The sequence below is a fragment of the Cyprinodon tularosa genome, unplaced genomic scaffold (assembly GCF_016077235.1).
Source record: "Cyprinodon tularosa strain WSP-4 unplaced genomic scaffold, ASM1607723v1 ctg737, whole genome shotgun sequence".
In the NCBI taxonomy this organism is placed as follows: domain Eukaryota; kingdom Metazoa; phylum Chordata; class Actinopteri; order Cyprinodontiformes; family Cyprinodontidae; genus Cyprinodon; species Cyprinodon tularosa.
In genome coordinates, this window is record NW_024039493.1 from 68,236 (window position 1) to 80,666 (window position 12,431).

Consider the following 12,431-nt stretch of genomic DNA (forward strand, 5'->3'; position numbering starts at 1 on the left):
TGAGGCATCGTTAAGAAAACCAAACAGGATTTAAAGGAAGCTGCTGTTTTATGTAAAGTTTCCACTGACTGCGACGTTAGAGAGCCAAACCTTCCAGAGGAAAACAGCAGACCAAGATGGAAGAACGTTAGAGAAGGGTTGACTTGGTTGTGCCTGTCGTCACGGCTGGTGTGAAGGTCAGCATTAAAGGAAAAGTCGCTCATATTCAGAATTCAAACTTCTGAAAGTTCTTTAAATCTGAAATGATTCCATCCTGTTCAATAAATGATCAGTGTTATTAATTCAGAGTAATTTTCATGTGAATGTGCTTTACTGGAGGCATCCATGTTTGTCAAAGAACACTACTGCCACCTACTGGTTAGTGACATTGTCACGGTGCGGTATCGGCTGTTGATCAAGTCCCAGTGCTGTATCTGGTGTTTGTCACAACGCGCTATTATCCAAGTCATCTTGAAAACATTCTTCTTCCAAATGTTGGCTACATATTACGGGTTTTTTCTCTGGCCAGAAGTTCGATGGCAAATCCTCCCTCTTCAAGTTGGCGATCCAACGACCAACCCGTCCGTGGAGGATCAGGAATCAGAAAGGTGGAATAACTCTTTTTTTCACTTTTACCCGATGTATTCCAGCATCCAGCTGCCATGCACGTGGGCATTGTCAGTTTCACTATAGCTCTGGTGAATTTCAGTGGTGAAGTCCTCTGGAAATCTTCAATAATTGTTGTTGATTGCAGATGTGTCTAGTAGTTCCCATTGATTTAGCTTGGAAAGCGGGGAGAATGGCGCTAGGCTTACCGCACCGTGACGTCACTGCTGGAAGATGGCAGGAGGGAGGGGTTACTATATTTGGGGTAAAATGGCCGCTCCCAGACTCAGTGATCGCAATGAAAATGACTGTTTTTATTTCTTTACTGATTAACGCTAAATTCATTAAATCATTGTAAACGTTTTAGTTTTAGGTCTAAATAATGATCCATTGATTATTCCTTGATGAGCGGACTTCTCCTTTAAGTCTTAGACTTATTATTTATGTTGTCTTTTTGTGTACGCGAATGTAAACAAAATTAAATTATGTTAAGAACAGCTCTCCATTTTTAAAGTTCAGCCTTGAAAACAGTAAAAAATACATCAAAACCATTAATATAAACATATGACTGTATATTTACAGTTCTGACATTAATTATTATTTTTTTTTTATAAATAAAATAACCCATTCCACAAAACATTCATCAGTGTGATGGCGGTGGGGAAGAAGCTGCTGCAGAACCTGCTGGTCCTGCATTGAATGCTGTGAAGCCTCTTCCCAGAGGGCAGCAGGGAGAACAGTCCATGGTGGCGGGGTGAGGGGTCATTGATGATGTCACGGGCTCGGTACACGCAGCGCTGGGATGAAATGTCTTTTAAAGTCATGAAAAGTCATGAAGGAGCACTCACTGTGAAGCTGTTGTTGACATTCTTTGTGCTGGACTCTGCGACGCTGGCGTCTGATAGGTCCACCTCATCAAAGATCAGGGACTGCAGCCAGGAGAGGATGGAAGGTGAGGATCCAGAGAAGATGAGGAACACAAGAGAAAAGAACACAATGAGCTCTCTTCCTTTATTTACTGCAGATCAGCCTATGGTGGTATGAAGACAAAGGGGAGGCAGTGGGAGACGCACCTCATGGCCACAGCGATGCAGAGCTTAAAAGGAAACTTGGAAGCTAATGCAACACTTATGGCAAATATTAAGGACAACATTTGATGGCCGATAGAAAGAAATGAAGATTTCTGCTTTATTAAAAAAACATCTGTTTAACAAGATGTGTTAGGATCAGGAATATTTAAAGAATTTACTTTGTTTCATTGAGAAGAGCAGATGTAAAGTATATCCTATAAATGCTCATGTTTTATTTTACCCAGTCTGGACTTTCAGGATCTGAAAGAACCTCATAGATGGAGGTTTACAGACATACTTCCTGATTTACTCACTGTACTGTCATTCTGAATTATCAATATATAAATCAGACACCTTCTACTTTAAATTTGTCCTTAAGGAACAAAGAGCTATGCTGCTCTAGCTTCTCTATCTCTAGCTTTAGCTACAGAACCTGACACACATTTTGAGATCAATAAGAAAAACATTTGAGGTTAATTGATGTTTTAACTTGTCTTTAGGTGTTTGGGTATGATGGATGGATGGATGGATGGATGGATGGATGGATGGATGGATGGATGGATGGATGGATGGATGGATGGATGGATGATGAATGATGGATGATGGATGGATGGATGGATGATGGATGGATGGATGATGGATGGATGGATGATGGAAGGATGATGGATGGATGATGGATGGATGATGGATGGATGATGGATGATGGATGATGGATGATGGATGGATGGATGATGGATTGATGGATGGATGGATGGATGATGGATGGATGATGGATGGATGATGGATGGATGGATGATGGATGGATGATGGATGGATGATGGATGGATGGATGGATGATGGATGGATGGATGGATGGATGGTGGATGGATGGATGATGGATGGATGGTGGATGATGGATGGATGATGGATGATGGATGGATGATGGATGGATGGATGGATGATGGATGGATGATGGATGGATGGATGGATGATGGATGGATGGATGGATGGATGATGGATGGATGGATAAATGGATGATGGATGGATGGATGGATGATGGATGAATGATGGATGGATGGATGGATGGATGATGGATGGATGATGATGGATGGATGGATGATGGATGGATGATGGATGATGGATGGATGATGGATGGATGATGGCTGATGGATGGATGGATGGATGATGATGGATGGATGATGGATGGATGATGGATGGATGATGGATGGATGATGGATGGATGGATGATGGATGGATGGATGATGGATGGATGATGGATGATGGATGATGGATGGATGATGGATGGATGATGGATGATGGATGGATGACGGATGATGGATGGATGATGGATGGATGATGGATGGATGATGGATGGATGGATGATGGATGGATGGATGGATGATTGAGGATGGATTGATGGATGATGGATGGATGATGGATGGATGATGGATGATGGATGGATGATGGATGGATGATGGATGGATGATGGATGGATGATGGATGATGGATGGATGATGGATGGATGATGGATGGATGATGGATGGATGGATGATGGATGGATGATGGATGGATGATGGATGGATGATGGATGGATGGATGATGGATGGATGATGGACGGATGGATGGATGATGGATGGATGGATGGATGGATGATGGATGGATGATGGATGGATGATGATGGATGGATGGATGGATGGATGATGGATGATGGATGGATGATGATGATGGATGATGGATGGATGGATGGATGATGGATGGATGGATGATGGATGGATGGATGATGGATGGATGGATGATGGATGGATGATGGATGGATGATGGATGATGGATGATGGATGGATGATGGATGGATGATGGATGGATGGATGGATGGATGATGGATGGATGATGGATGGATGATGGATGATGGATGGATGATGGATTGATGGATGGATGGATGGATGGATGATGGATGGATGATGGATGGATGATGGATGGATGGATGGATGGATGATGGATGGATGGATGGATGATGGATGGATGGATGGATGGATGGATGGATGATGGATGATGGATGATGGATGGATGGATGATGGATGGATGATGGATGGATGGATGGATGGATGATGGATGGATGGATGGATGGATGATGGATGGATGGATGATGGATGGATGGATGGATGATGGATGGATGATGGATGGATGATGGATGGATGGATGATGGATGGATGGATGGATGATGGATAAATGATGGATGGATGATGGATGGATGATGGATGGATGATGGATGATGGATGGATGATGGATGGATGATGGATGGATGATGGCTGGATGGATGATGGATGGATGATGGATGGATGATGGATGGATGGATGGATGGATGATGGATGGATGGATGATGGATGGATGATGGATGATGGATTGATGGATGGATGGATGATGGATGGATGATGGATGATGGATGGATGATGGATGGATGATGGATGGATGGATGGATGATGGATGGATGATGGATGGATGATGGATGGATGATGGATGGATGATGGATGGATGGATGATGGATGGATGGATGATGGATGGATGATGGATGGATGGATGGATGATGGATGGATGGATGGATGGATGGATGATGGATGGATGATGGATGGATGATGGATGGATGGATGGATGGATGATGGATGGATGATGGATGGATGGATGGATGATGGATGGATGATGGATGGATGGATGGATGGATGGATGGATGATGGATGGATGGATGATGGATGGATGATGGATGGATGATGGATGGATGGATGGATGGATGATGGATGGATGATGGATGGATGGATTGATGGATGATGGATGGATGATGGATGGATGATGGATGGATGATGGATGGATGATGGATGGATGATGGATGGATGGATGGATGGATGATGGATGGATGATGGATGGATGGATGGATGATGGATGGATGATGGATGGATGATGGATGGATGGATGATGGATGGATGGATGGATGGATGGATGGATGATGGATGGATGATGGATGGATGGATGGATGGATGGATGATGGATGGATGATGGATGGATGGATGGATGATGGATGGATGATGGATGGATGGATGGATGATGGATGGATGGATGGATGATGGATGGATGGAATGGATGGATGGATGGATGGATGATGGATGGATGATGGATGGATGGATGATGGATGGATGGATGGATGACGGATGGATGGATGACGGATGGATGGATGGATGATGGATGGATGGATGGATGGATGAATGGATGGATGATGGATGGATGATGGATGGATGATGGATGGATGGATGGATGATGGATGGATGGATGGATGGATGGATGGATGGATGATGGATGGATAGATGGATGATGGATGGATGATGGATGGATGATGGATGGATGATGGATTGATGATGGATGGATGGATGATGGCTGGATGGATGATGGATGGATGATGGATGGATGATGGATGGATGGATGGATGATGGATGGATGGATGGATGATGGATGATGGATGGATGGATGATGGATTGATGGATGGATGATGGATGGATGATGGATGGATGATGGATGGATGGATGATGGATGGATGATGGATGGATGATGGATGATGGATGGATGATGGATGGATGGATGATGGATGGATGGATGGATGGATGATGGATGGATGATGGATGGATGGATGATGGATGGATGATGGATGGATGGATGGATGGATGGATGATGGATGGATGGATGATGGATGGATGGATGGATGGATGATGGATGGATGGATGGATGGATGATGGATGGATGATGGATGGATCATGGATGGATGGATGGATGGATGATGGATGGATGGATGGATGATGGATGGATGGATGGATGATGGATGGATGATGGATGGATGGATGATGGATGGATGGATTGATGGATGGATGATGGATGGATGGATGATGGATGGATGATGGATGGATGGATGGATGGATGATGGATGGATGATGGATGGATGGATGGATGGATGGATGATGGATGGATGATGGATGGATGGATGGATGATGGATGGATGATGGATGGATGGATGGATGATGGATGGATGATGGATGGATGATGGATGGATGATGGATGGATGGATGATGAATGGATGGATGGATGGATGATGGATGGATGATGGATGGATGATGGATGGATGGATGGATGGATGGATGATGGATGGATGATGGATGGATGGATGGATGGATGATGGATGGATGATGGATGGATGGATGGATGATGGATGGATGATGGATGGATGATGGATGGATGATGGATGGATGGATGGATGATGGATGGATGATGGATGGATGGATGATGGATGGATGGATGGATGACGGATGGATGGATGACGGATGGATGGATGGATGATGGATGGATGGATGGATGGATGATGGATGAATGGATGGATGATGGATGGATGATGGATGGATGGATGGATGGATGGATGGATGGATGGATGGATGATGGATGGATGGATGATGGATGGATGGATGGATGGATGATGGATGAATGGATGGATGATGGATGGATGATGGATGGATGATGGATGATGGATGGATGGATGGATGGATGGATGATGGATGGATGATGGATGGATGGATGGATGGATGATGGATGGATGGATGGATGGATGATGGATGGATGATGGATGGATGATGGATGGATGGATGGATGATGGATGGATGGATGACGGATGGATGGATGACGGATGGATGGATGGATGATGGATGGATGGATGACGGATGGATGGATGGATGATGGATGGATGGATGGATGACGGATGGATGGATGACGGATGGATGGATGGATGATGGATGGATGGATGGATGATGGATGAATGGATGGATGATGGATGGATGATGGATGGATGGATGGATGGATGGATGATGGATGGATGGATGATGGATGAATGGATGGATGATGGATGGATGATGGATGGATGATGGATGATGGATGGATGGATGATGGATGGATGATGGATGGATAGATGGATGATGGATGGATGATGGATGGATGGATGATGGATGGATGATGGATGGATGATGGATGGATGGATGATGGATGGATGGATGATGGATGGATGGATGATGGATGGATGATGGATGGATGGATGGATGATGGATGGATGGATGGATGATGGATGGATGATGGATGGATGATGGATGGATGATGGATGGATGGATGGATGATGGATGGATGGATGATGGATGGATGATGGATGGATGATGGATGGATGGATGGATGATGGATGGATGGATGATGGATGGATGGATGGATGATGGATGGATGGATGATGGATGGATGGATGATGGATGGATGATGGATGGATGGATGATGGATGGATGATGGATGGATGGATGCTACAGTAAACTGTAATAATCTAACAGAAGAGAATGTTTTGGGAATGTTTTGGTGTCGGTTTGTGTCCCTAGAGCTGCCCTCCCTGTCGTCGTGTTTCTCTGATGATGGTGGAAGCTGCGCTGCTTCGTGTCACGTGTTTACTAGAGGAGCCGAAGAAGCTCCAGACGTAGAGCAGAGCTAGCGTCTACAAACAGGAAGATGATATCCTTGCCGTGCTGTGATGTGTGAGGCACGCCGCTGAGCCAAACGGGCTGCAGGCCAAGAACCGATGCTGTCAACGGGATGCCCTCCGCCTGCATGGAGGAGGAGGGAGCTGCTGTCAGAGGGAATGCCCAGGCAACAGCCCTCTCTCCAGGCCAGAATGGAGGAAGTGGAACCCCAGCCAGCAGCTACTCTGTGGACGCCTGCATCAGCACTTTTACATATGGCCGCCAGTCAAGGTGGAAAACATCTCTAACGTTCTGCTCTCTCATAGTAGCTTCATCTGGTCTGTTCCTGTTTGGCTGTGACTCCATCCTGGAGAGAAATATCAGCTGTGCTGCTGCCATCAACACCTTTGTTTCTAGATGTTGGAGCTTGGCCTGTTTTCCAGTGTAGTCCTGTTTCTCTGACTGTGACTAACTGGATGTGCTCTCTTCATCCTCTGACATGGGAGCTGGCTCGGAGCTCGTCTGCCTGGCTGTGTGTTTCCTGGACGGGGCCGCCTGTGGAGCTGGTTGACAGTTGCCTTTTGTATCTATGCTTCTTTTTCTATGTCTGCTTCTGTCTCCTTGAACCCCAGTGGGCCTCAGCAGATGGCCGCTCACACTGAGCCTGGTTCTGCTGGAGGTTTCTTCCTGTTCAAAGGGAGTTTTTCCTCTCCACTGTCGCTACAAGCATGCTTAGTGTGAGGGATTGCTGAAGAGTCAATGAGTCGATGCAATCAGCTGGTTTTCCTTAGATAGAAAACTTTGAATCAATCTGACTGGATGATCTGGTGAACTGGAAAGTGACCTGAGATGACATGATGTGAATTGGAGCTATAGAAATAAACTGAATAGAATTGAATATGTGTCTCTTTGGTAGCTGCAACCGTCTGACCAGCAGCTCTACTCGTCATAGAAATAAAGTTTGCATGAAGTTGTGATGACGGCTGGATGACAGGTGGACATAAGCAGAGCGTTTCTTATCCATAAATCTACTCCCCAGCTCAACATCTCAGCAGCAGCCTGAGTTTGGCTCCTTTCCTTCACGTCACTCGTCCCGATCGGAACAACGCCAACAGGGTTCTGGCGGCGATCTCACAGCCACGGGCCGATCGAACGCCATGGATGGATTAAGATTCTGTGATGTGCTATTCAGTCTAATGAGGAGGAGGAGCAGAGGAGGAGCTACAGAGCTGCTGAGATGGAGCCTCCATGATGGATCAGCGAGGAGGTTAGATTATTACTGTGGGGCAGCTCAGCCAGCCAAGCCATCTAGGAGACACTAGAGTGGGTGGACATGTAGGACAGTGGACATTAATTACATCTATACAGACGGAACTAAGCTGCTGTTTATTGTGCTTCTTTAAAATTCCTTCATTGTTCTAAACGGAAAGTTTGGATATTCTCTGAAACGCAGCATCTGTCACCTCCTGGTTTATCAGCCTGGTTTGAGTGAATTCCACCAGCTATGTTTAAGGAAGGAAGGATCAGGGTTCATTTTAACTTCATACATAATAAACACTGTTTTATTGTTTCTTTTTAACTCCTAATTGTCTCTTTTAATTGTCATTTCGAAACTTTTATAAATAATCTGTATGAATGAAATGATGAGATTCTCTATAAATGATTAAAAAGAGCAACAGAATAAAATCTAAATCTCAGTCTTAGTCCACTGTTGGGTTGTGCTGTTTTCATGATGCTGTGCCCCCCCCCCCCCCCCCCCCCCATTAGGGCCCCTGAGGGCCCCTTGGTACCCACGGTTGGTGAACTCTGGTCTAGAGGAGTTCTGCATATTCTGCTCTGCTTGTTCCGCGTTTAGTTTAATCGATCTTATTCTGATCACATGGAAACAAGACAATCAGATTCATTTTTGTTTTATTCTGTATTTGTTTTAATTCTGTGAATAAAAACATGGCTGCTGTTTTCATGGACCAACAGTGGTCATTTTAATTATACACTGATTAGAATAATAATAAATTATAACACTTGTATTTTCACATGGCATTTGTCTCGAATCTCACGTGTTTTCTATAGAGTTTATACAACGTCCCGGGAAGCTCAAATATATGTGATTAAAAAAATGCTTCTCAAAAATAATCTTTTAATTTTGCTTCACAAATTCTATAATAATTTATCATTTTAAGCTCCAATCCCCTGAGGTCTGAAGGCCTCCATGCCATCACCCTAATTTTTGGTTGTCCCTTTTAGATTCCAGTCGAGATTGGGACATGTGGAAAAGTTTTTAGGATTAAACACATTTTGCCAGGTAGTGCAGGCGCTTCAACTACGGACAGTAATTCAGCTACGCGTATCTGGAACCGGATCAAACTCAATTAAAGGAAATCCCATTTTTTCAGCATTTATCGCATAAATACCTGCTGCTTTTCGGTCACTAGAATTTGACACTTTGTTTTTCACGCTTCGCACGTGTGACTCCACTGCTTTGATTCCTGGTAAATGTAAAAACATAAATAAAAATATTGTAAACTATTTCAATGTTTAAACTAAAATCCTTCAATGACGTGGTAACAATTTTAAGACCTATGAAAGACTGATTTAAGACCTTTTAATACCAATTAAGGCCTTAGTTTTATATTGAAGAATTCAATGCCTTTCAAGACTTTTTAAGGATCCACAGGAACCCTGATAAATAAGCTTTCTACATTTAACCCTTTGATGCCTGATGTTGCTAATAAGCAACAAAAAACTTGTATTACACTGCAAAAAATGTAAATCTAAGTTAGACATTTTCTCTTAAAATAACAGCATTTTTTTTCTTGAATTGAGCAGGTGAGAAGAGAGAATAAGAAGGAATAAGAAATAAAAACAAAATAAATGCATATAACTACTCATTTCAGGTCCATAATATCTAATTATCTTGTTTTAAGGGTAAAATTGTTCATTCCATTGGATGATCGTCTTATTTTCCTCGTAATATTGAGGGTAAATATGCATATTTTAAGACATTTTTACACCATTTTCAGAACATTTTTGCAGTGTAGGCAAACAGCCGCCAGAGTTTTTGCATCACCTCAAAAGGAACAAAATTTATTTTTATATGTCCATGTATATCAATTCAGATTCAAGGGGTTAAGCCTTTAGTCTATTTAAAAGCATAATAGCTGTAGTTAATTGTCCTATTTTTCATGTTTCTAAAAGGAAACGAAACGAGGTCTGACTGTTGGAGAAAGGATTGCGTAACCGTTGGAAATGAGTTGTTTTATTTTGGTCTCAGGTGATCATGGGGATGTAGATCAGATCAGGTCACTGCTTAGAGTCAGAGAAGGCCAAACTCTTCTCTCAACAACAGCTTAGTCCAGCTAACCTGTGTTAAAGCTCTACCGTCTTTAAACCCGTTTGGGGCCCAATCTGGGCTTAATGACGATATACAGAACCTTCATGGCATACGGAGAAAGCACCGGGACCGGACCCTGTAGCCACATGGCATGAAGGAGGAACCACTGTATATTGTTAAACTGGGCCCCAGGCTTCGCCGTGCTGACCCGGATTCTCACTAGGCCCTCCTCAGATCCACTGGCACCCAGAGGTGGGGGGGAGCGCCGTGCGCCCGTCCAGCACACGGACAGAAGTCTCCAGCACACGCGGCTCCTGGACACCCGGCGCAGCGCCCGTTCCTGCCAGCGTGCCAAAGCGCTGCCAGACTAGTGAACGTGCAAATACAGAGGCGGGCACGAGTTTCAGAGAATGGCAGTTAGATTAGAAAACAGAAAGGAGAGAAACGTTAAAAAGTGTGAATAATGCTGAGCCTTTTAGTCTCTTATTCTAAGCAAAGCTTCTTAGGAGTAGCTAGAGCCTCTCTATATGTGACACAGCTTAGAGTACTACCAGCTTATACTTCACAATAAAACCCACCAGCCATCGGTGCAGATTGTTGTGACACTCCTAAGTCCTTAAGCAGAAGGTAACTGAACTTTTTTCTTTTGTCACCCCTTTATCTAAACGACTGCTTTAACTCTTAGCCTTAATGCTATTCAGTAGATTAGACAGATTACAGATTAATTACATGCAGACTGAAGATTTCAGGCCTTTATTTCTGTTCATCGTGGTGAATTTCAATGTACAGATGATACAAACACAGCATTTCAAGATTAGAACATTACATCAGATTTATAAAAAACATTTATGAGCCTTATGAAAAGTATGCTAGGTACTTGCTTAGAGGTTGCCTATAAGAGCTGCTTTTAATCCAGCAGGTGAGCAGAAGCCTCATTCCTTCAATACAAAAGTTCTGGATTGGTAAGTTAGCGAGCCATCAAATGGTGGTGCATGATGTAAAACACATCATCTCTGGCTGTTAACACAAACCAGATCTAACAGTCTTGTACTAAATGTAGTGAACTAGATGTAGTGTACTAATGGTAGAGTATTTGAGGTAGTGTACTAGGTGTAGTGTACTATTGTAGTGTACTTGATTTAGTGTACTAGGTGTAGTGTACCAGATGTAGTGTAGTAGTGGTAGTGTATTAGAGGTAGTGTACTGGGTGTAGTGTACTAGTTGTAGTGTACTAGATGTAGTGAACTAGATGTGGTGTACTAAATGTACTGTACTAGTGTAGTGTACTAGTGTAGTGTACTAGGTGTAGTGTACTAGATGTAGCATACTAGATGTAGTGAACTAGGTGTAGTGTACTAAATGTTGTGAACTAGATGTGGTGTACTAAATGTACTGTACTAGTGTAGTGTACTAGATGTAGTGTACTAGATGTAGTGTACTAGGTGTAGTGTACTAGGTGTACTGTACTAGTGGTAGTGTATTAGAGGTAGTGTACTGGGTGTAGTGTACTAGATGTAGTGTACTAGATGTAGTGCACTATGTGTAGTGTACTAGATGTGGTGTACTAAATGTACTGTATTAGGTGTAGTGTACTAGATGTGGTGTACTAAATGTACTGTATTAGGTGTAGTGTACTAGATGTAGTGTACTAGATGTAGTGTACTAGGTGTAGTGTACTAGATGTAGTGCACTAGGTGTAGTGTACTAGGTGTACTGTACTAGTGGTAGTGTATTAGAGGTAGTGTACTGGGTGTAGTGTACTAGATGTAGTGTACTAGATGTAGTGCACTAGGTGTAGTGTACTAGATGTAGTGATCTAGATGTGGTGTACTAAATGTACTGTACTAGTGTAGTGTACTTGGGGTAGTGTACTAGTGTAGTGTACTAGGTGTAGTGTACTAGTGTAGTGTACTAGGTGTACTGTACTAGTGGTAGTGTATTAGAGGTAGTGTA

At 43.4% G+C, this 12,431-nt stretch overlaps 1 protein-coding gene across 3 annotated transcripts in view; it reads right to left on the bottom strand.

Annotated features, from left to right (window-relative positions):
• LOC119772986 (diacylglycerol kinase eta-like) overlaps nt 1-12,431 on the bottom strand; it is a 125,812-nt gene that overhangs the window by 67,571 nt on the left and 45,810 nt on the right. For 2 of the 3 annotated variants that reach the window (XM_038269719.1, XM_038269718.1), the window contains 2 exons: nt 10,687-10,845; nt 1,434-1,514 (listed from right to left, as the gene is read on the bottom strand). In XM_038269719.1, coding sequence (XP_038125647.1) covers nt 1,434-1,514; nt 10,687-10,845 — 240 coding nt within the window. The remainder of the gene's footprint in view (nt 1-1,433; nt 1,515-10,686; nt 10,846-12,431) is intronic. The other variant, XM_038269720.1, reaches the window with a different exon arrangement.